This window comes from Nyctibius grandis, chromosome 20 (genome assembly GCF_013368605.1).
Source record: "Nyctibius grandis isolate bNycGra1 chromosome 20, bNycGra1.pri, whole genome shotgun sequence".
NCBI lineage: Eukaryota > Metazoa > Chordata > Aves > Nyctibiiformes > Nyctibiidae > Nyctibius > Nyctibius grandis.
In genome coordinates, this window is record NC_090677.1 from 3,677,870 (window position 1) to 3,702,195 (window position 24,326).

The following is a 24,326-nucleotide window of genomic DNA, read 5'->3' on the forward strand; positions in this document are numbered from 1 at the left end:
CCGGCTCCAGCTGGTATTTTGCTTTCAGCAGAACGTAATCGGAATTTTATTTAATAATCCTTTGTCCTACCCGTTCCGCAGAGTTAAACGTACGCTCCTATTTGTGCTAATAAATGGCTGTGCGGGCCGGTACCTTCCCACACTGCTCAGAAAATAGATCCTGTAGGATGAGTTGTGTTCAGGAGATTGCATTACTTCTGTCTTGAAGAATATCGATGAAGAAGGCTCCCTGGCCTAGCTGGTGCTGAAAGCTCAGGGGGGTGTATGCCCCAACAGCTGAGTGGTTTGTATCTCCCACGAAAGAAAGTTCTAGTGCTTTAACATCGTGCTTGTTGAGTCCCAAGAAGCTGGGGGTGCTTTATGAACCGCTTCATGTAGGTTCATGGGCTCAGAGGTGACCTTATTGCAGTCTACAACTACCTGAAGGGAGGTTGTAGTGAAGTGGGAGTTGGCCTCTTCTCCCGGGCAACCAGCGATAGGACAAGAGGACACAGCCTCAGGCTTCGCCAGGGGAGGTTCAGGTTGGACATTAGGAAGCATTTCTTCTCAGCAAGGGTCATTAGCCATTGGAAGGGGCTGCCCAGGGAGGTGGTGGAGTCACCATCTGTGGAGGTGTTTAAGAAAAGCCTGGACGTGGCACTTAGTGCCATGGTCTAGTTGCCATGGTGGTGTCAGGGCAATGGTTGGACTCGATGATCCCAGAGGTCTCTTCCAACCTGATTGACTCTGTGATTCTGTGATATGCATTTCTTCTAGGGTGGCTAGTAGCTGCTCGAGTCCTCTGAACATCCGAGTCACGCACCGAACTCTTGCTTCAGTTGGGAACAAAGTGGCTTGTCCCTTGGAGAGCAGCAGGAGGGGACAGCAGTTCACAGCTGAAAGACAGTGGCAGCTCCTTCCCCGTGAGAGAAGGGCTGGGCCAGGCGGGTGGGCCTCGGGGAGATGCTGGTTTGGCAGCCCCTCTGCCTTGCCTCCTCCTGTGTCCTCCCAGGCGGTGGCTGCGTGCCCTGCGTCGCAGCTGGCCAGGCAGCACAGCCCTGGCACAGAGGCAGCTGGGGCAGCTGCCTGCGTCTCCGGAGACGAAGCTTGGCTGCCTCCGGGCTTTTGTTTATTTCGCTTCGTGAAAAAACGAAGGCTGTGGTGAATCAACAAAAATGCAAAGAAATGCGAAGGTACCGCCTGGCCAAAATTTTCTGAAGTGATTTTTAAAGGAAAGGAAGGTTTCTAGTAGGAAGAAGTCCACCTGGACTCTCACTGGGTTAAAATGGAATAATTTTTGGCTTGAGGTCTGAGGAGTGGCCTTTGCCACATTCAGACAAGAGGGGAGCAAATTTTGAGTACAGAAAAAGATGAACCCCACCGCTTAGCACAGAGCTGTGCACTAACAGCTTACAAGATTAAACATTGAGGGAGCAGCTCCTGAGGTACAACAGCAGAAAGCTGCACATCTTGTGTCTTAGCTATTAGGGCAGGCTTTAATCTGGGATGCAAGACTGGGAATGGGATCAGATGAGGCAGTGCCACATGCCACCGTGCCCCAGTCCGGCAGCGGGAGCAGAGCGGCCGGGCTGCAGGATTGCTCTGGGAAGGCTTCTGGGTCAGACAAGGCGTAATTCGATGAGGCTCCTTCTCTTCTGAAGCCTGCATACAGGGTATTAAATGATGAGACCATATCTGCTTTCAGTCGGAGCAGGGGGAAAGTGCGTTTACTGACTGATACAGCGGGGCTAGTGGAGAGCTGATCATAGCAAACAGCTCTGGTAGTGCTCTCTGCTATCGTTTTTATCTTGCTGGGTGAGAATAGTGCAGTGGCTGGGGTGTGCAGCAGTTCGGTTTCAGACATTTGATGCAGTGCTGTATAGAGAGATACAACGAAAAAGAAAAATCTTGTCCTGGATAAGCCCCTTAACTCCTCAAAATACCCCAAACCCACCAAGCGCTAAACAAATTAATACCTGCCCCCGTAGAGCCACCGTTACCAACTCTGCTTGCAGATGAGGAGTGCTTCTTGTGTTCTGCAGCCGTCAGTACCCAGGGCTTTTCTGTGTAACTTTTGTTAGTGAATTTAAGGAGACAGAGTCTTGTCCCGGTGTATTTTTAAGCTGAAGTGAAATCAAAGGGCCAAAGAACCCGTGTTAGGTAAGATCAAGACTGCCCAGTGTTCGGAAAGGGGAAGAACATCTTGTTATCCTCAGTGAGGTGGTAAAGGTGTGTATCAGAAGTAGGACTGGCAACTGGAATGAGCACCTAACGGGTGGTGGCTGCTTGGAAAGTTTAGAGTTAAAAATACCCAAGAAAAACCCACTGGGGTGAGAACAGACTGAATAAGATATTGTGGTGCAACATCACTGTATCAGAAATAAGCCAGCGCTTTCCTCGCCTCGGTTTTACAGAAGAATCAAAAGCAGAAATGAAAGGCTGTAATGCTGCTTTGCAGAGGAGAGGATTTTTGCCTTCAGTTCTGATCCTGCCACGCTGAAACGATGGAGGGGGCTCAGCAGTGCGCAATTAGAGCAACAGTGGGGTGGGAGGATGTGACAGTTGAGCAGATGAGGCTGGAGATCAACGTTTGTATGATCTTGGGGAAAAAAGGAGATTAAATTGGCGTTGCTGTGAAGATGCTTTCCTATGAATTATATTCTTCAGGAAAAAAAAGGCTTATTCACGTTATTTGCATTTGGTGAAATGGGAATCTGAAGTGGCATTTGAAAAATCAGACTAGACAATAGAGGGAAGATATCTGTGTTGGAGTGTTTGGGCCTTGGAGCGGAGCGACGAGGCGGCGTTGGAGGTGTTGAGCGAAGGCTGCGACGCCGCAGTGAGGACAGCGCGGTGCAGGAGGTGCAGGAGGTTTGTGCTCACTTGCCCGTGTGTGACCTTACCGTAAAGGGGAGAAGCCTCTTTTTTTGCAGAGCTGCTCAGCACCTCTCTGACTTAATTTTAGCAGGAACCGTGAGTGGTGGAAGAGGGAGGATTTGCTGAGAGGGTATAAAGTTTCTGAGTCCCCTTGCGGGCAGGGCTGGCTGCGGTGTGCCGTAGGAGAGCAAAGCTGTGTGCTGCTCTGTGCCCCCAGCACCGCCGCAGTCCCCTCCAGCCTGGCAGCTCGGCCGTTTTAGAGGTGCTGTGGGTGCCTCTGCCTTTGGAGGTTGTGCTGTGGGTGCCTCTGCCTCCCACCCAGTGGGCATCCCACCTTCTCATTTCCCCGAGACCACTGTTCTGCCACCAGCCAGCTGAGACAGCACCACCTCTTTGACCCTAAGAGGACAGTTTTTCTCGGTGGAGCTGGCAGGGGTTGAATTACAACGGCGCCTTAATAGAAGACAGGGACCCAGCACATCAAGTGCAAAAACCACCCAACACATTGATTAGCAAAAGTAGGCAGATCATCCCAAAGGTGCTGTCACACTTCTGCCGGATAATTTCCTGGGTCTCTCCGAATTAATTCACTGGCTCCGTAGCCAGGCTCCTCCTCTTGGTGGTTTGGTAGGTCACATTGATGGGAGCTCCTTGTCCTGGTATTCCTGGATGCGTCTCAAGCCTCCTGGCATCTCTGCAGCAAAGCCGAAGCCCAGCTCTTACAAACTGTTGCTGTGTTTGCTATCGTAGGCAGTGCTAGGAGCCATGGGGATGAGGCTTCTTTGGAGAAATGCGGTGCTTGATTATTAATTTCCTTAAGTTGTACTGTAAATCCCTCATGTTTGAGGTATAACAGGGGCTGGGAAGTTAGCGGAGCCTTTAACGTGCTGGAGGGGTTTTTTTTATTCTTGTCTGAAAGATGTGCAAAAATCCGGTAACCTCCAAATGTCCCACTTGGATTTGTTTCGTAGTTTGCAGAATGCCTTTCACCATGGCAACTGGGGGTTGATTTCCTCAAGCACATGAATTTTCATGGATTTGTGGCAGGGGAAAACGGACCCAAAACCCTGAGGTGAAGCAAAGGTTTTGCAGCGTGGCAGTGGCAGGAGCACCACTAGTGAAGGAGGGAGACCCTGGGGGGAGAGGATCTTGGCTGAAGAAGAGCCTTCACCTGGCCCCAAATAGTTTTATTTGCAAAAAATCAGGCCTGACAGATTAATTTAAACTATTGCTGAATGTCACCCTCCCCACGGCTGCACCACCCTCTGGCAGCTGAGGTGGCTTTGCTCCAGTTTTATGAAGAGCTGAGGTTTCACGTGGAGGAAAAGGATCGGCTGCTTCCGTGTTTGCAGAGCTCAGCTGGAAACCTCATACCCTTCCCACCCGTGGAGGTCAGGAGGGTGTTAGGGGCGGTATAAAACATGCTCCGCTTAGGTCTGCAGATGAAACCCGGACGGGAAGAGGCAGGAAAACTGCACACAATGGTAGGAGGGAACAGAGCTCCAGATGGTCTTGAGAAATTGGGCAGAAGCCCGATTTGGGTTTGGGTTATGGGGGACTGCTCCAGAGCACAACCCAGCTGGGTCAGTCTGTGGAAATAAAAGAGGCAATTGCAGCAAGAGGTTCAAAGTAGGTGTTAGGAAGATCTTTGTAATGGGAAGGAGAATGAAGCAGTGCCCTAGAGGAGCAGGAGAAATGGGAGTCCCGGTTCTTTGGAGGGAGCAGAGATGTTAGTCCAGGATCTACCAGCTCCTTCTGCCTTGGAGAAGGCGAGGACAGTGGAGCCGATGACCTCTTTTGGGCAGCACCCATGAGATGGCATTTGTGAACGTACCAAAAGCTTCTTGGCATTTACGTGGCGTTTGCTTTGGCTTGGTAAAATAAACATATAAAAAAGAAACCTCCCATCACACGCACCTAGGATCCTTCTCCCTGAACTCCATATGTGCTTCTGGCTCTTACGTTGGTGGCACTTTTCTGGACAGAGAGGGTTATATTGTTACTGCTTTCCGAGGGATGGCACCGTTGATTTAATCTAAGGGCTTTTCCTGTGTCATAGAGGAGGTAGCCCTGCCTTGCACCCCGTGTTGGGCTCATGCTAACCCAAGATGCTCATTTGTCTGTAATTTCAGGTCTTGGTGGTTTGTGGCAAAGCTCGTGGGTATAAATGGCTTGAGAAGTAGCAAGCTGAAAGCGAACGATAAAGGAGATTTAGTGCTTGGCTTATGATACAGATCAGCTGCGCTCCCAAAAGAGAGGCCGCCGGGACTTTTACGGCCGGATTTTCTCCCTCCTGAAGTCTGCATGCTTTATTCTTCCTGAGGGAAATGAGGTGAAAGGGTCTCTGGTGCCGCCTTTTAAAACCTGCCAGAGGTTGAAAGAAAACGAGAGGGAAAGGGCTGTTCCTTGCATTATCTAGGGAAGGGATCGTCCCTCTGTACTCGGCACTGGTGAGGCCGCACCTTGAATCCTGTGTCCAGTTCTGGGCCCCGCACTTCAAGAAAGATGTTGAGGTGTTGGAGCGAGTCCAGAGAAGGGCGACCAAGCTGGTGAAGGGTCTGGAGGGTCTGACCTACGAGGAACGGCTGAGGGAGCTGGGGGTGTTTAGCCTGGAGAAGAGGAGGCTCAGAGGTGACCTTATTGCAGTCTACAACTACCTGAAGGGAGGTTGTAGTGAAGTAGGAGTCGGCCTCTTCTCCCAGGCAACTAGCGATAGGACAAGAGGACACAGCCTCAAGCTTCACCAGGGGAGGTTCAGGTTGGACATTAGGAAGCATTTCTTCTCAGCAAGGGTCATTAGCCATTGGAAGGGGCTGCCCAGGGAGGTGGTGGAGTCACCATCTCTGGAGGTGTTTAAGAAAAGCCTGGACATGGCACTTCGTGCCCTGGTCTAGTTGACATGGTGGTGTCAGGGCAATGGTTGGACTCGATGATCCCAGAGGTCTCTTCCAACCTGGTTGATTCTGTGATTCTGTGATCTGGGTGGAAGGACTCGATGCTATAGTGGTGCTGGAGAGACACTCCAGAGCCAGCTGCATGCTCGCAGAACAAAACAAGCGATCCGCATGCACCCGCCGAGCTTTGGGGCTGACGCTCGGAGGCCTTGGCACAGGCAGAGTGCTGCTGGTGAGGGCCCAGATGACGGCCGCCTTCCCCCTCTGCCCTTCCTAGCTTATCCTCTCTTCCACCCTTGCCTTGCGATGCTGCACAATGTCTTAATCCTTCAACACCTGTGCAGGAGTGGAAGGTGGTGGATGTGGTCCTTACAAAGCCATGGAAGGGAAGCAGTTGGTAATTTGGAGAGGAGGTGGGGGACGCCGGGAAGAGCCGCCTCTCTGGATGAGTGCCTGCCTGGCTGCTTTTCCTACACTTCCCGTGCATTATTGCTGGCGAGCTTCCAAGCACAATTAAACCTCTGACAGATAATCATTGGCAGAGTGGTGTCCAGAGTGAATAATAGAGGAATCAGATATTTCTTTTTTGGCAGCAAACTGGTTCAGAAAACATATTTTGAAAGTTGAAAATAGAGGGAAAAAAAAAATCGATTAATTGAACAAACTCTCCAGATCTTGACATGTTGCCCAGTTGTGTCTAATCTTCTGGGAGCCACCAGAGGATTTGCTTTGGGGTTTGTCTGTTGTAATTTGGGGGAGTTTAGGTCGCAAATTGAAAGGGTTATGGTGTGTTTCTCAGGACGAGGGCCAGCACGTAGTGCAGCCTGGGAACTGGGGCAGCTTCTGCCGTTTCATGCGATGGAGGTAACAGCCTTCTGTAGACCATTGGGGTGGGCAACAGGGAGGTGTTGGTAGCATAAATCCGCAAAGCTGAAACAGGGCATGGGCAGGCTGGCCCTTGAGGTCCCTCTTTTACCAACAGCTTTCCATTGCTGAACTGTGTTCATGAGTCAGCCTGCCAAGGAGCCACAGAGGTGCTGCTCAGCCCTGAGAGGCCCTGACAGCTCTGCGTGGGAGGTCGCAGGAGGGAGGTGTGTTAAGCAGGTAGGTGGGATCCCAAAAGCAGGGTTGGAGGCTGTGGTTCGTGCAGCAAAGGAGGTTCATCAGGAGAGCTCCGATGGATAGAGTTTGCTGGAGTTCAGTGGAGTCCATCAATGTTTCTGAGTGTTACTTTCACATTTCTAAATATTTTTTTTTAAATTTTTACTCCATCCATGTGTTTTGCCCTCAGTAACTTTTCCTCTATCAATCCTTTTTGCTAATGCTGGTATCAGCTCTGTAACACAGCAGTTTGCTGAAGAGTCGGCGCCCTCCCTGCTGTAGCTGGCATGGGTACCGCAGTTGTGCTTTAGCCAGGTGATTTGGAAGAGCGATTGTTCTCTGCTCTTCTGCAGTGGTTTCTGTCTCAAGCTGTGGACATGTTATACAAGCATTAATTAAAATGTATCATCCCTTATGAGATGGAAAAATAGCCTGATGTTTATTTGGGCAAGTCACAGCCCATGGTCTGCTCCTGTCTGAGTCCCTCCCCTCGCTTGTGGTGTAAGTGCAAGAAGGGTTTGGGGCATTGGGGTCGTGCTCTGCAGCGAGTACCGCTGGGAATATCCAGGGGGAGGGTGCAGAGAGTCTGAAAACAAACAGGTTTCATTGCTCTGTGTTGAGGCACCTCTTCAGAAACGCTGCTTAATTTTTCTCCGTGCTTGTCAGCGGGAGCCCGGGATTTCGTTTGCTCCTTCCCTTCCCCGAAGGGGACAGCAGCACCATAGCATGCTGATCTCCCACGGAAGGCAACCTCCCATCCCTCCCGGCTTCCCGAGTTCCTTCCCTCCTTCACTGCTGCTCCCGATCAGGACACATCAGGGGTAGCGGCTGCTGCCGGGCGAGCTGGTGACTATTGTCACTGCGTGAAGAGCAGATGAAGCTGTAAAGCCTGTGGCTCCTCTGAAGCCTGAGGTTAATCTCCTGGTTTGAGCGCTCTCCACACTGCTGTACCCTGATTCCCAGCGTGATCTTGCATGGCCACAGCACTGGATTATCTATCAAACTTGATCCTCCTGCACATGTTCTCCCACGGAGGCAGAGACGAGTGGTGCTGAAGCCTGTTAGCATCCCTTCCTGGAAGGGATCTTTTGGTGGATAAACACCTTCAACCCAGGTGAAACAGAGGAGAAAGGATTGCCAGTGTCCCGTCCTCAGCGTGGACTGCGCGGCAGGAATGACAGTGAGCAGCTGTGGGTTCCTGGGGCTGCGAGCCTCTTCCTTCCCACATCTCAGAAGTCGCTAATTTCTGTGCTCGTCCCAGACACGGAAAACGGGACCCCCCTCAGCTCCCTGCCGAGGGCAGCCAGGTTTCTTAGGCTGATTGGTCACAGGCTAATGACATTACATGCCTCTGCTCACCCGCAGTGCTGATTCACGGGGGACAGTTTTGTACTGTTAATCTATAATACCCCTATCCTAAGGCGCCGCTTTCCGTGGCTGGAGTTCACAAAGCGAGCTCCCCGCAGACTGGAGGGTCTGTACGTGTGTGCGTATGCGTTTTATCCTGTGGTAACGCTGCTCTTCGGTGGTGGTGGTTAATTGCACGGCGTTGCAGTGAATTGTCGTTCCCTCAGCATTTCTGAGCAGCGAGGCTCTCGGCAGAGCTGCTTGGGCTTTTTATTCATTCAGGATGGGTCCTTCTTGGCTGACTACCGTAGACGACGTAAGGCTTTAAAAACTGATCAATAATCCTGATGGTAGCAGCAAAATCCAGGCCAGGCAGCATGAGTGCAAGCCAGAGATTACGTGAAGGAAGTTTTAAATACCTCTTACTCCCTTCCCTTGTCTGGACTTATTCTGTCCTCCCACTGCCCGGTGCCTCTCCAGGCGAATCCATTAATATTTCTCATGCTTGTTGAGCCCATGACAGGTGATATAAAAGCACCAGTTTGTGTTGGCATCTCCACCTTTCATAACTGGGGCTGAAACGCATCGCTGCTGTCCTTACGTGGATCAGCACCGTGATTTATTGCTGTTGTTTCCAGGTTTGAACACAAAGGTGCTGTCTCATTCTGGGAGGGCTGGCTGTGGGAAGCGAGCCCCTGAGGACGGCTGCTTGACAAATACCCGCGCTGGGGAACCCAACATCATTTAGGCACACGTTTTTAACTGCTTTGTGAAGGAATCATCCTCCTTAGCGTTCATTTCGACGGTGCTTCGGTAAAACCTACCTTACAGGCTCGGGCAAAAGGGGGGAAAAATGCAGAAAAGAGGCATCCTGGTTTTGATCTGTTGCTCTGCCTTTGGTAAGGAAGTTGTTGTGGTTTGGGGGCTGAAGTTTGTACTGGCGTTTTTGGCTCAGGTTTGCAAGGAGCGAGCGGTTTGATGTGTGATTCTTTCTCTCCCAAAACAAGTCTTCAGCCTCCGGCTTCCTTCAGAAAATGATTGTCGTGCCCCAAGGGAGCCCCGCTGTGTAATTTGTGGGTAACAGAGGGGAATGGACATCGGAGGAAGAAAGGTTTCCAACACCTCACAGAATTGTCTTAAAGGAGAGAAATTAGAATCAGAATCAGAATCAACCAGGTTGGAAGAGACCTCTGGGATCATCGAGTCCAACCGTTGCCCTGACACCACCCTGTCAACTAGACCATGGCACTAAGTGCCATGTCCAGTCTTTTCTTAAACCCCTTCAGAGATGGTGACTCCACCACCTCCCTGGGCAGCCCCTTCCAATGGCTAATGACCCTTGCTGAGAAGAAATGCTTCCTAATGTCCAACCTGAACCTCCCCTGGTGAAGCTTGAGGCTGTGTCCTCTTGTCCTATCGCTAGTTGCCTGGGAGAAGAGGCCGACTGGGGTGCTGCTGCCTTTTCCTGGCTCAGAATAAGTGATTTTGTGGAGAAATGGAGAAAAGATCGCTTTCTGGGAGCTATCGCAGGGCTGCCTGCCTTTCAGCGTTGCCTGTGCCGTTGTGTCCCTGGACCTGTCCCCCCAGAAGGGAGAGGGAGAAGGAGGAGCGCTTGCACGTGTGGACCTACAGTAGTTTTCAGGTTGACATGTGAAATACGGGTACGATCCCTCCCTTGGGGGCTCCTGGCTTTCGGGGAAGGTGGCACAGCTGCAGTCCCTGCCATCCCCTGCATGTCCTGGGATGCTGCTCCCGGGAGGATGCTGTGCTGCTCTCTAGGCACCCGCTTCCTCCCCGGGGGTGACGTGTGTCCTTGTAGGTGTCCTCGCTGAGTGCTTTCAGAGCCTTTGGCTGCGGTTTGAAAGGCAGGGCACATCTCTGGCACGTTTGCTGGGGTTAAAAGTTAACAATGCTCTTTCCTTATTTAGTTCTAATTTAATTTGGGACGGCAGCAGGGAGACGGAGAGCACTTAGTCTGGTAAGTGCTGGTCCCTTGACGGGAGTTAGTAGCATGTGTGGTGTTGGCTTCGTAAGCTGACCTTTGCCTCCATCAGGTTCACTTTCATTTATAGTATTAAAAAAAACCACCCAACCCCCAGCCTCTTATTTATTCTTCAGGCAGCGAGGACGTCAGTCCTTCAGCGTGTTGGGATTTATAGAACTACTGCGCTTTTGCCGAGCCTCGCGGCCCACCCCAATCAAATGACACGGCTTTTGGTAACCGTGCGGGTGATTGCGTTTGTCCTCCCCCTGTCTCAGAATCACAGAATCAACCAGGTTGGAAGAGCCCTCTGGGATCATCGAGTCCAACCATTGCCCTGACACCACCACGGCAACTAGACCGTGGCACTAAGTGCCATGTCCAGTCTTTTCTTAAACACCTCCAGGGATGGTGACTCCACCCCCTCCCTGGGCAGCCCCTTCCAATGGCTAATGACCCTTGCTGAGAAGAAACGCTTCCTACTGTCCAACCTGAACCTCCCCTGGTGAAGCTTGAGGCTGTGTCCTCTTGTCCTAGCGCTAGTTGCCTGGGAGAAGAGGCCGACTCCCACTGCGCTACAACCTCCCTTCAGGTAGTTGTAGACTGCAATAAGGTCACCTCTGAGCCTCCTCTTTTCCAGGCTAAACACCCCCAGCTCCCTCAGCCGTTCCTCGTAGGTCAGACCCTCCAGACCCTTCACCAGCTTGGTCACCCTCCTCTGGACTCGCTCCAACACCTCAGCATAAAGGTCTTCTCCGAGCTGCTCCTGATCCACATCTCCTTGTGCTTTTGGGCAAAGGTGGGCCCTTGGCACCCATGGGAAGGGACAGGAGGGGGACTAGGCAAGTCTTCGGGTTGTCGGCATTTGCACGTGAGGTGTAACAGGCTCCAGGTATCTTCTTTCCTGGCCCAGAATAAAAAATGCTAAAATGCTTTTATAGGAGGTATTTCATCAGCTGTGCTACAGGCCTCCTCCAAAACCAGAGCATTTCTGTGGTGGCTGGGGAGATGGGGGAGATATAAATATCTTCCTTGGCTCTGCTTGTCTTCTCCCCAAGATAAATTGAAAGTTGAAAGCAGAGGCTTGGCCTTCTGAAATCTCTTCCCAAGCCCCCAGGGAGCCGAGCACAGGATGCTTTCATGACGGGAAGCCAGCTCCCAGTGTTTTGGGGGTCTCGGAGGATGATGTTTGAGGAGCCTTCCTCCCCGCTGCCCAAGGCAGATCTCGGCCGTACGGTGGCTCGGCTGTGATCCCCACGCCTGGTGTCCGGTGGCTTCTGTTGCGAGAAGCCTCAGGGAGCAAAGAAGCATTGCTGAGAAGCCCGCTTGAAACGAGAGCAGGAAAAAATTGTCTGTGGTTGTCCTCTAAATCTTGTAGCATGTTTACTCTCAGAAAGTACAGCTACATTACCAAAAATCAATAGTTCCAGCAGCGTCCTCTCGGGGAAACACACACACACGCTCGGACACACGAGAGGTGGGAGGTTTAAAAAAAGCCAAGGGAATACAAAGTGCTTCGGTACAAGGGTTTTGCTTCACTTCTAGCAGTGTACAAATGGAGGGCCCTTGTCCTGGGCAGCGTCCTCTGGGGCTTTCCGATTGTCTTTCTGGTGTGATGTGCCCGAGGCTGTGCGAAGGGTTGGTCTCATTAACTAATTTTGCTTTGAAACACACATATTTTGTAAGCAAAACAGGTTGTAGTGTGCAGAGAGAATAGAAACAAGTATTTGAAAGACTCTTCCTCTGGCTGGTTGGTGTTAAAGGTATGACTTCCCAGGCTGCTGATGGGACCAGCACATCCCAGCATTTCGTTTGCTGTCTCCATGTTTGCAAAGACTTTGTTCTACAGAAATAAATTCATCTTGTCCCTTCTCTCTTCTGAAAAAATTCCTTTTCAAATCCTAGTATCTCCTTGCTTACCAGCTCCCTCCGTTAGGAATGGAGAGATTTCCCCTTTACCTGGGTGGAGAGCACTCTGTGATGGAAAGGAGCGTCGATACAAGTGACCGTTTTGACAGGGACAAGTGTTAAGGTTTGGGGTGAACGGGAACGCTGACAGTGAGCACTACAGCAAGCCTTGGAGAGCTGGAAATCATCCTTCCTTCTCAGATCAGCTGAAACAAGAAGAGAAAGGAGACCAACCCCTTTTTACTAACATCTCTTATTAATGAGACGTTTTATCCTAAGTCCTCTAACGTGAACTACGCAGGCTTTTGGGAACGTAATTAATCTTTAATTGTATAAAATGGACTTTGGACGGCTGTAGTCATTTCTCTTCTCTCTTTTCCTCCTCTCCCTGTTGGAGACGCTCCCTCAGCACAACTTCTTTCCAACTGGGTGCCCCGCTTTAGGGCAGCGGCCGCGTGGAGCCGCACGCACGGTGTCCCTTGAAGCCAGGCTGCTGCACTGGGGCCTCTTGGTGGGACGGGGACCTGTGAGTGACCCCGTGGCGGGGTGCCTGGCTCCTGCCAAGTACGCTCTCGGAAGAACTGGCAGCAAGTTGCGGCTTAATACGAGTTGGAGTGATTAGTGGCGAATTACTTTGGGCCCTGTGCAAAGCAAGTCCTTGTGCCAGGGTCTTAAGGGACAAGCGTCACCCCAAAGGCAGGGTGAGCCGGGGGCTGCCCACCACCTCTCCTGGGCAGGCACATGCTGACTAAATGATCTGGTGCAGAGGAACCCAGTTCTTTGTGGCGTTTGTGCTAACCCAGATGCTTTTTGCAGAAGCAGCTGGAGGGTCGACTGCCCGTGCTACCACGCAGGCAGGTCCGGGGAGGAGGAGGTGGTCCCTGGCAGGTGGGCTGCTGGCAGGGAGAACTCGGCAGCAGTCTGACTGCAGCTGCAGCCGTTTCAAAGCGAAGCAGGGGCTTAGCAATGGCTGAGAGCTGGCTCGGCACGCATAAATACCCCTTCTCTTCAGAGATGCCGTTCTGGCTGTCGTCGTGTCGATGGGGAATTGCTGGCCTCAGCCAAATCCTGAGCGGAGCGTTGTCTGGGTGAGCTGGCAGGCTGGAGCATCACGGTGCCTGGCGTCTGCTCTGTAGCCCTGGTACCTCGGTGGTGCTCCGTGGCCGAAGCCCTGCTTGCTCTGCCCTGAAGATGGGCAGGGAATTGTTTTCCCTAAGGCACTTTCCCTTTGTGGAGGAGTGACAGCGAAACCAGGAATTGTCCTGGAAGAAACCTAGCTTGTCCCCTTGCAAAAAAAAGGGGGTAGAATACCCTTGGGAGAACCAACAAAAGAGCAGTCATGCCCAAATCAGTGCCAGGCAGAGCCAAATGCCTTTTTGGAGGAGGAGAAGTGCAGCCTTTCAGATGCTAACGAGGTTTTTGGGGTTTCCATCGTGGGCTGTGTGGAGGAATTGATACTCCATGGGCTCTAGGAGGATGGGTTGTAATTAATGCATGGGGTTTTGGTGCCTTCTGTAATGTGCGATTGTCTTGAGCTGACGCCTGCAGGGACAGATAGAATATTCAATAGGAGACAGATGGAACGGGCATGGGGTGAGGAGATGGCACTGCTCAGGTCCTCAGCGACTCACCATGCTCCCGTTAAGCAGAGTTTTGAAATCACCATCTCCGCTGAAAAGCTTTTCCTAAGGCACGACTGATGTTCCCAGGTAGAGCAATTTCCTGCGTCCTAATGGACCGGGAGGAGCACTTTACGCTTGGACACGATGCAAATATTGCTGAACTTCCCCCTAAGAAATTCTGCTGTCATTTTTTTTTGGTCTGCTTCATAGATTGGATTAGTCAGCAGAGACACGCCCGCCGGGTCCCAGCGCTGGCTTGCTTTCATTAATTTGCGCTCAAGTCTTTGCCGAACAAAGAAGGATTTGTTGAACAAAGCGGGGTCAGTGCTGGGATGAAGAGCCTCGCGCCTCTAGCCTGCTAGTTTGAATTAGGACTGAGCCGTAACCGTAAGTCCTAAGTCCTGTGCCCTGGGTGGGTAAAAACGCCCTGGCCTCAATCCTTGCTCCTGCGGAGCCTGCGACCTCGGCGTGCCTGGTGGCCTTCGGGGCGGTGAAGAGGCTCCCCCGGCTCCCTAAATGAGACAAAACCAGACAGCGAGGTGGGGAAGGTTTGAGCAGCCCCTGCTGTGGATAAAAAGAGGTGATCGTTTCATACCCTGTTTGCTTTAAAGGCTAAATGCAGTCTGTAGTGGGGAAAAAATATTTTTAAGAGTAGTTTTATTAAAGGCAAAACAAGTCCGCGAGTAGAGGCTTTTTGCAAGAGATCCGTGGACCAGGATCTGCGTTTCTCCAGGTGCCCCTCAAAGGGTTTTTCTCCTCTCTTCCAGCTCTTCGAGAACTTCTACTTCGGAGAGGTGCAGCTGGACTCGGTGCGTCTCTCCCAGAGGTTCTCCTCGGACGCCTCCGGCTACTACGCGACGTCTGGGCAGCTGGCCTTCTGAAGCGGCCACCGGTGAAGTGCGTTTTTGTAGGACACCGATTTGGGATGGGGACCCGGGGACTCCAAGCAGGGGTGCCTCGTGGCTCCTGGAAAGCACACGATGGCTGGGAGCCACGGCGTTTCCCTGCGGCTTTTCCTGCACGTGTTGCCTGCCCTCCCTTTGGGGAGAACCGGGGTCCTGCCTCCTCCTTTCCCCATTGGTAACCCAAATGTCACAAAGTTGCCTTTTTATGTCTGTTACCTTTTTGTTTTCCAAGAAAACAACCAGAAAAAACGACACAGGTGGCTTTTGCTGATGTTTAAACATGGCTTTATTTCAGAAGAAGGAAGTTTGTTCTTAAAATAAGTATTTAAAATCCATGAGAGCTCCCCGGAGCATGATTTAATGCTATTGAGGTCAGGCATTGCTTGGATCTCCAGCAGCGTGCCTGTGTGCTGTAGATCTCCAAATAAATTAATTCCCTTCAAAAGCAAAGTGTTTATCTCCTGTTGCATTGATCGTTTCTGTAATTAAACTTCCAGCACACAACTATGTTAGTAAGAAAGCGTTGATGGTAAGAGCTCTTTCTGGTGACCGTTTCGGAGCGTGTCAAGAAACATGTGCCTTGTAGGTGGTTTCTCCATTAAAAGAAGCACAAAACTCTTTGATACCGTTGTGAATCCTTCGGGGATCCGAAGGCGACTGTTTGTTTTGTGTAAATCTCCACGTTGGGTAAGAAGAGCGACACAGGCTTTTGACTCCCCCGAGGAGGAACGCTGTGAAGAATGGAAGGTGCTGGGTTTTTTTGCAACACACCAGCGGTGGTGGTGGCTGCTGCTGCCCGTTTCTGGTTGCTGCCGTGCAGAATCACGCTGTCCTCGAGGCGGAGGGCGTGTTAGCTACAGATGGGGCTGCTCCAGCAGCACCCGCTTGTACCAGGGATTGTTTTTGTGAGGTTTTCATCCCCCTTCCTCCCTCTTGAAGTGACCTGAAGTCTGCGCTTGTACCTGATTACAGCCGTTGGGCTTCTTGTCTCAGCTTTTCCTTGCAGCCGAACGCCTTTGTGCTCTCTGGTTTTCTTCGAAAGCGTTCGCTGGGCGAGCAGAGCCCCGGTGATGCGAGCACTTCACACTGGTTGCTGTCCTCTGCCCACCAGCCTGAAGAGGTCCTTGGCACATCTCACCAGCCCCACAAAGAACAGGCCCGGGAGCTGCTCGCACAGCCACCGGCCGTCCTGCCTGCCGCAGGAAGGGGAGATGCGCCTCGGAAAGCTCCTGCCTGCTGGGTCTGTAACAGCTCTCCCCGAGCAGCTGAGCGCTGCGGGACACGGGGTGCTGTTTGCACTCTCGTTCTCCTCAACAGGGCGTTGGTGGCATTTCTGTCACACCTCCATCGTCACCTAATACTGGCGATGCTGACTCAGGTGGACTTAGAGTCTTCCCACCTCCCTAACACAGGAGCAGCTTTGACCTGGCAAACAGCATCTCAGCGTGGAGGCAAATATGGCTTCTCCCCAAAGAGGGGCCGAGCTGAGGATGCTCCTCCACTCCCCGCTAACGTAGACGTGTTTTAATGACAATTATTTCCGTGACCGCTTGGAAGTCGGTTGAGTTTCAGCGGTAAGCGGCTTAGCCCGCTGCTCTAGCCTGGCACGGCTAAATTCGTTTCACACCTCCGTCCCCGGGGAAGAATTAAGGGTTCTGGTCTGTTCCTCTCACCCGCAGAGCTGTAGGTCAGGCTGCGATCCAGCAAACCGTCGTGCGTGTACTTAAATTTACGCCTCGCTTGATCCCCTTGTGTAACGCTAAGCACGCGTGTGAGTCTGGTGGAGCGGCAGCCGAAACGAAACGCTTATTGTACACACGAGAGGGGCAGAGGTGGGTGTTTTATCACCTTACCCTCGCACAAGGGAGCTACTCGTGTAAATAAAACACACCTGCTGAAGGAGAAAATGTACCACGATGGATTTACCAAGGGTTTTCCCTTTTTCCATCATAATTCATAAATATAATTAGAACAGTTTCATATTGAGCACGATAAAGCTGGGCTTTACGGATGAATTGAAATCCCGTTAAACCAGGCAGCGTCACGGGTTTGCAAGATACAACCTAACACTTAGAACTTGCCTAAAACTTGGTAAAACGGGAACTGCGGCTCTTGCTTCTTCCCCCCATCCAGGCTGCGGCGGAGGCTGGCCGCCCCGCTTGCGGATCCCCGCGTCCTTCCTGCGCGGAGGAAGAAGAAAGCGGTTTTACGCCGGTGTTTTGCTCAGCAGCAAGCCTTGCTGGAGCCCAGGGTGGGAACCGTGAAGTTGAAAATAACCCTGTTTTCTTACACGTCAGTGCCTGGGAGCTGTATTTCCGACGGCAGCTGCCTTGCTTAGGGTCAGGGTTGGTGCTGCAAGGCCGTAGCTGCTGCTTTTCCTCTAAGGAAATGCAGAGCTGTGTTTTCTCTCCATCCCGAGCGTCCTCGGAGGGAGAAGAAAAGCTCTGTGTGTGTGTTGGGAGCTCTCCAGCTGCAGCTGCTCCTTCGCAGCTGCAGCCAGGGTGGGTTGTCACCATCCTTCCTTGCCAACCGTCCCTGCAAGGGGCTCTGTGCCCACCCTGCCTGCCTACCCCCAAGGAAGAGGGAGGGGAAAACCCAAAAGCAGGGGTCTGAAACCCACCTTGCTGGGGCGGCTGAGGGATGGGGATTGTAGGATGGAGCAGAGCAAGGGCAAAGGATGCAGGATCAGGGGATGTGGGATGGAGACAAGGCAGGGTCAGGGGGTGCGGGACAGGACATAGTAGGGACTGGGAAGGCAGGGTGAGGGACTTGGGGTGGGGATGGGGCAGGGATGGGGGATGCAAGATGGGGACACGGTGGGGACCAGGGATGCGGGATGCAGGGTTCAGGATGGGGACAGGGCAGGGACGAGGAGTGTGAGATGGGGACGTAGCAGGGACTGGGAATGCGGGATGGGGATGTGGGCAGGGATGGGGGACGTGGGATGGGGACATGGTGGAGACCAGGGATGCGGGATGAGGGGTGCAGGATGGGGACAGGGCAGGGACCAGGGATGCGGGATGGAGATAGGGCAGGGATGAGGGATGTGAGACGGGGACAGGGGCGGGACCAGGGATGTGGGATGGAGATAGGGCAGGGTCAGGGGGTGTGGGACAGGGACATAGTAGGGACTGGGAAGGCAGGATGGGGGACTTGGGGTGGGGATGGGGCAGGGATGCGAGATGGGGACATGGTGAGGACCAGGGATGCGGGATGAGGGGTGCAGGATGGGGACAGGGCAGAGATCAGGGATGTGGGATGGAGACAGGGCAGGGATGAGGGATGCGGGATGGGGACAGGGGAGGGATGAGGGATGTGGGGTGGGGACGGGGCAGGGATCAAGGATGCGGGATGGATATAGGGCAGGGATCAGGGATGCGGGATGGGGACAGGGCAGGGATGAGGGATGCGGGATGGGGACAGGGGAGGGACCAGGGATGTGGGATGAGGACGGGGCAGGGACCAGTGATGCGGGACGGGGACAGGGGAGGGACCGGGGCTGCGGCCATGCGGTGCCGGCGGCCCCCCCGCCCCGGTGCCGGCGCGCAGGTGCGGTGGGCGCGGCGGAGGCCCCTCCCCGGCCCTCCCGCCGGTGCCGCCCGGTGCCGCCCCGCGGCCGCACTCGCCGCCGGCGCCTCCCCGTGCGCCCCGCACCGCCCCGCACCTCCCCGCCCCATCCCGCACCGCCCCGCTCCCCCGGCGCTGCGGCAGCATGCGGGGCTGCGGCGGGCACCGCGCCCTCCTGGCGCTGCTGGCCCTGCTCCTGCCCGCCGCCACCGCCGGCCCCGGCCCCGCCACCGGCCCCGGGCCCGCCGCGGCGGCGGAGAGCCCCGGCAATTTCATGGAGGACGAGCAATGGCTCTCCTCCATCTCCCAGTACGGCGGCAGGATCAAGCACTGGAACCGCTTCCGAGACGTGAGTCCGCGCCGGTACCGGGGCGGGGGAGGCGGGGGGGGACACACGGGACGCGCCACCGGGCACCGGGACCCCCCTCCTCACCCTCCCCGCCCCGCCGCTGCGGCTGCCGCAGCACGACCCTCCCCCGGTCCCGGCTCCATGGCCGGCTGCCGGGGATGCTCGGGGCGGTCCCCTGCCACCCGCCGAGGGCTGCCGCCGGCCCCGCTGCCCGGGGGATGCTCCCCGGCTTCGGCAGCGCCAAGGCCCCCGTGCCCATCGCCCCCGTGCCCATCAATCATCCCTGTGCCCCTTGTCCCTGTGCCCATCGCCCCCGTGCCCATCGCCCCCGTGCCCATCACCCCTGTGCCCCCCGCCTCCGTGCCCCTCGCCCCATGCCCATCGTCCCCATGCCCATCACCCCCGTGCCCCTCGCCAAAGCTGGCGTGACGGATGCCAAGGCCACCGCGGGCAGGGCTTGACGCCCAAGCTCCCCTCCCCAGGGCCCTGGGGGTGCTGTCCCCTGCACCCAAACCCCACAGCAGCGCCCAGGGCCCTGCCTGCCCTTTGCGGGCAGCTGCACCCGTGCCCGCAGCCCCTCAGTGACAGCTCAGCGCAGGTCAGGGCACGGACCCCGCACACCCGCTCCCCCGAGCCCTGCAGGGTGCTGCAGCCCTGGCTCGGGGGGGTGGCCCCTGGGGACAGTGGGGACGCAAGGTGGGGAGGCAAGGATGAGGATGCAGCGCTGCTGGAGCGGTGGCAGGTGACCTGGCACGTTGGGCTCAGGACCCGATAGCCTCTCGCTTTTATGCAGCCCTTCACGGCCCCAGTGGCATTTAGTGCCAATCCTTCATTGCGTGGGGCACTCGGGGAGGTTTTCTGGGCTCATTTCCCACCCCTGCCCCCACGTTAACCCCAGCTTGTGGCCTCCAGGGTGGGGGCACAGTGCTGCATCCCCATCCGGGGAGGGTCCGGGGGGGCCTGCGGCAGCTGAGCGGGGAGGGGGCACACCCCGCGCCGGCCCCTCCAGCCTTTGTTCAAACACGCACTCGGGTTCACCTTGGCAGCGAGGATGTGCCACCAGGAGATGTGCCCTGCCGTGGGCAGGGCGGGGGGGCACCGCCACCCCCCCAATAAACCAGTTAGGGGGACAGAGCACGGCAAGGGATGGGATAACCGCTTCCCCGGAGCCCCCCCAGCCACCAACATGCCCGGCTGGCCAACGCCAACGCTGGGCACCGGCACCTCGTCCGGCTGCGGGTGCTCAAGGGGGAGCAGGCGTGGACGTGCCCCCGCCACGCTGGGCATCCCCGGGGAGGGGTCAGGGCTGAGAGCCCCCCATCCCTGGGCACTAACCAGGGCTGTGGGGCCAGGGATGGGGCGGCCTTGCTGGCCATTAGCACAGATTAATAAGCAAATCCCGTGGATTTGTGGGGTTTTCGGCCCGGCGGCGGCGCGGCGGTGGGGGTGGGGGGCAGCGGGGGGGAGCGTGACCCCCGTGCGCAGGGAGGAGGCCGGTGGCCGTGCCCAAAGCGGCGCCGCAGGGAGCTGCCGTGCGCCGCAGTGTTACTAATCACGGCACGGGGACGCGGGCTATCGATTGCGGTGCAACCGTCGCCGTGCCGGAGCGAGAGGCATCCCCTCCAGAGCCGCCACCCGCAGCCCTGCCCGCGGTGGTGGCCATGCTCCTGCCTCCTTCTCCCGACACCCACCCCACGGGGCGAGGGTCTGATTCCCCATCCCACGCCCCGCGATGCTTTCGGGGTCCCGGGGGAGCAGCTCTGCCTCCCCAGGCACCGACATCCACCCCAGCCCGCTCCCTCCGGGCTCGCCGTTGAAAACCAGGGTGGCAGCACAAGGACTGTCACCCCACGAGGATCCTGGCTGGGATCCCTGGGGGCTTCCTCCCCCCCCATCCCTATTTCCCTCCCACCCACTCCCAGCCTTTCCCTGCTGGCCAAGGTGATGGGGAAAGGTTTTATCCTGCATAAAGGCTCCCTGGGACCAGGTCTAGAGCCAGAGGTGGGGCAGCACCTTGGTGGTGGCATCTGGGGCTGGTGATGGGAGCGTTGGGGGTGCCCAAGTGGCACGGGGCTGGGAGTGGGGGGCTTTGGGTGGCCCCGGGGGTGACGGCGGGCGCTCTCGCTCTCTCTTTCTCTCTCTTCTCCGGTGCCGGGCCACCTCGCCGCTGCGCTGCCAGGAGGTGGAGGTGAGCATGGAGGGGCTGCGGTGCTGCCTGGCCCTGGCAGCACCCCGCTTTGGGGGTGGGAGGCTGCTCCCCACCCTGTCTTGCTCCCCTCTCGGCGTTGGGGGGATCTGGGGAGGGGGTGTGTGCCATGCAGGGGGAGCCTCGCTGGGCCGGTGGCCCCGAGCGCGCTGGTGGCACGCCAGGCCCGGTGTCACCTCCGCGCTCAGCCAGGCTCTCCCCGCTTTGCAGGACGACTACATCAAGAGCTGGGAGGACAACCAGCCCGGGGAGGAAGGTACCGCCAGCACCGGGCTGGGGATGGGGCGCGGGGGGGTTGGTGACAGCCACCACGGAGTGGGGGACACCTTCTGCCCGCACCCCCTGGGCTTTTCCCTTCTGACTGGGAGCAGTGGTGGGGCCGGTGTGTGCTGGGAAGCGGCCACCCAGCTGCAGCCTAAATGGCTCTTTGTGCCTGGCCGGCTGGTGGCCAGCGCTGCTGGGGCTCCCGGGGGTCCCCACCTGCCCCCCCGCCTGCCCCGTCCCCTCTCTGCCCCCCTCCAGCCCTGGACACCACCAAGGACCCCTGCCAGAAGGTCAAGTGCAGCCGGCACAAGGTGTGCGTGGCCCAGGGCTACCAACGCGCCATGTGCATCAGCCGCAAGAAGCTGGAGCACAGGTAGGAGGGTGCCAGGGCCAGGGAGGGGGCGAGCCAGGGGGCTCAGCACCATCGCCCCACGCCTCTTGCCCCACGCAGGATCAAGCTGCCGGGCGCCAAGGGCCACGGGGGCTGCAGGCCCTGCCACGCCGCCCCGCTCGCTGCCGTCTGCGGCTCTGACGGCCACACTTACAGCTCGGCGGTAAGGACGGGGGTGCCACGGGGAGGGGGACGCCGTGCTGTGTCCCCCCCCCGCCACCGACACCCTGCTGCCACCCCGCAGTGCAAGCTGGAGCAGCAGGCGTGCCTGGCCAGCAAGCAGCTGACGGTGCGGTGCGAGGGGCAGTGCCCCTGCCCGACCCCGCACGGCCCCGACGGTGACGGCAAGCAAGGTGAGCGGGACGGGGGACACCGCAGGGGTGTCCCTGAGCCCTGCCCTGCCTGATGCCACCCCCTGGACCTCCCCCCCCCAGAGCCGTGCACCGGGCAGGACCTGGCCGACCTGGGCGACCGCCTGCGCGACTGGTTCCAGCTGCTGCGGGAGAACGCCAAGCAGAACGGCTCCGGCGGGCTCCCCGCCAGCCCCGCCACCGGTACGTGTCCCCGCCGCGTGGGGACGGGGCACGGGGTGCTGTCCCCGAGCACCCATGGGCTGCATCATGACCCCTGCAGCGCTGGAGAGGAGCGTGGCGGCCAGCTGCAAGGAGGCGGTGGGGTGGATGTTCGCCCGGCTGGACACGAGCGGGGATCTCTTCCTGGAGGCGGCCGAGCTGGCCGCCATCAACCTGGACAAGTACGAGGTGTGCATCCGCGCCTTCTTCAACTCCTGCGACACCTCCAAGGACGGCCGCGTCTCCGCCCCGGAGTGGTGCTTCTGCTTCTGGAGGGAAAGTGCGTGGTGGCGGGGGTGTAGGGGGTGTGGGAGGGCTGTGGGGACAGGGGTTGTACGCTGCGGGGTCAGGGGATGTACGCTGCGGGGTCAGGGGATGCACACCGCAGGGTTGGGGGGACGTGTGGGGTGTGTGGGGATATATAGTGTGTGTGTGGGATGCATGGCATAGGGTTGGGTAGATGTACACCATGGGGAATCTGTGGGGAGGGGGTGCTTGCCATGGGATTTGGGGGGGCTGCACACTGTGGGGTCATGGGAAAGCAGGTCAGGGGGATGCCCACCACAGGGATGCATGCTGTGGGCTTGGGGTGATGCACACAATGGGGAATCTGTGGGGTTGGGAAAGGGGGGGGTGCTTGCCATGGGAGGATGTATGCCATGGGGTATGGGAAGGGGGGGGTGTGCATGCCATGGGATTTGGGGGGGGGGGGGGGTGCTGCACACTGTGGGGTCATGGGGAAGCAGACCATGAGGTCAGGGGGATGCCCACCACAGGGATGCATGCTGTGGGCTTGGGGTGGTGCACGCTGTGGGGAATCTGTGGGGTTGGGGGGTGTGGGGGGGTGCATGCCATGGGATTTGGGGGGGGGGGGCTGCACACTGTGGGGTCATGGGGAAGCACATCATGGGTTGGGGGATGCACATTACGGGGTTGGGGGGTGTGCACTATGGGGGGCACATGTTGCAGGGTTGGGGGGGGGGAATGAACCCCATTGGGGGGGATGCACACCATGGGATTTGGTGGGGAGGGGGGGCTGCACACTGTGGGGTCATGGGGACACACACTACGGGGCTGGGGGATGCACACCATGGGGCCTGGAGGATGCACACCATGGTGATGCATGATGTGGGGTCAGGGGCTGGGGGATGCACACCATGGGGGGGGAGCATGCTGCAGCCATTAGGGAGGTACCTGGCATGGGGGGGGCTGCACACCCACCCTAAGAGGGGCGTGTGGGGTGCTGCAGAGCCGCCCTGTCTCAGGGAGCTGGAGAGGATCCAGATCCAAGAGGCAGCCAAAAAAAAAGCCGGGTGAGTGTGTGTGGGGTCCCAGGACCCCTGTGCCCCACAGGGCTGGGAGGGACGGGGAGCCCCATGGAGGGGGGGGGGCTCTCGCACTGCATGTGTTTGGGGTGGGGGGCCCATTGCTTCCCCGCAGGCACCTTCATCCCCAGCTGTGACGAGGACGGGTACTACCGGCGGGTGCAGTGCGAGCCGGGCGGCGGGGAGTGCTGGTGCGTGGACCAGCACGGCGCGGAGCTGACGGGCACCCGCGGGCACGGCAGCCCCGACTGCGGTGAGCACCCGGGGCGGGGGAGCTGGGGTGGGAGCCCCCCGCCCTGGGACCCAGCCACTACCCTCTGCCCCTTGCCCCCGCAGAGGAGGCGACGGGGTTCTCGGGTGACTTCGGGAGCAGCGTGGGCTGGGAGGACGAGGAGGAGAAGGAGCCGGAGGAGACGGGCGAGGAAGGTGAGGAAGAGGAGGCCGAAGCGGGCGAAGGCGACGACGGCGGCTACATCTGGTAGAGGAGCAGGAGAGCCCGGCGGGGGGCACGGCCGGGTGGCAGCCCCCCCTCCCCAGCCTGGGGGGGTCCCCATGACCTCCCTGCGGCCACTGTGGCAGGGAGGGTGGGTGCGTCCCCCCTCCCCAGCCCCGTGGGGGACGGGGTGTCGGGGTGCTGGCCCGGGGAGGGGGCGGGGGGGGGGGCCGCGCTTGTGCGAATTTGAGCTTTCTTTTTTTTTTTGAGTAGAGCCGTGTAGGCCTAGTGTGCTGCTGCGTGGCCTTGGGCCGGGCACCCGGCGCTAATAAAAACGGGGAAAAAAAGGAAAAACAACCCCCAACCCCCCCCAGAGAAGCTGTGTGCCCCCCTCCCCGCCCCACATCCCCTCCGTGCTGTGAAATAAATCCCCCGTGCTGTGACAAACGCTCGCCCGCCCGTTCCTCCCCCCGCCCCAGCCCTCCTGCTGCCCCTCAGGTGGGGTGGGTGGGTGCAGGGGTGAGGGATAGGGGTGGGGGTGCCCCCCCATGCCAGCGCTGCTGGGTTTGGTCCCCGCGCTCAGCTGCCACGGGGCTGGAACTGAC

At 57.2% G+C, this 24,326-nt stretch overlaps 2 protein-coding genes across 2 annotated transcripts in view; both read left to right on the plus strand.

Annotated features, from left to right (window-relative positions):
- Positions 1-15,230, plus strand: part of ASCC1 (activating signal cointegrator 1 complex subunit 1) — a 37,700-nt gene extending 22,470 nt beyond the window's left edge. The window contains exon 10 of the mRNA XM_068416524.1: positions 14,477-15,230. Coding sequence (XP_068272625.1) covers positions 14,477-14,590 — 114 coding nt within the window. The 3' untranslated portion in view covers positions 14,591-15,230. The remainder of the gene's footprint in view (positions 1-14,476) is intronic.
- Positions 15,231-18,326: 3,096 nt separating this feature from the next.
- On the plus strand, positions 18,327-24,168 carry SPOCK2 (SPARC (osteonectin), cwcv and kazal like domains proteoglycan 2). Its single transcript, XM_068416629.1, is given in 10 exon segments — positions 18,327-18,530; positions 20,947-20,992; positions 21,259-21,373; positions 21,452-21,554; positions 21,636-21,744; positions 21,826-21,945; positions 22,025-22,243; positions 23,213-23,284; positions 23,404-23,541; positions 23,625-24,168. Coding segments are annotated over 10 exon segments (1,272 nt in total). The 3' UTR covers positions 23,771-24,168.
- The last annotated feature ends 158 nt before the right edge of the window (positions 24,169-24,326 follow it).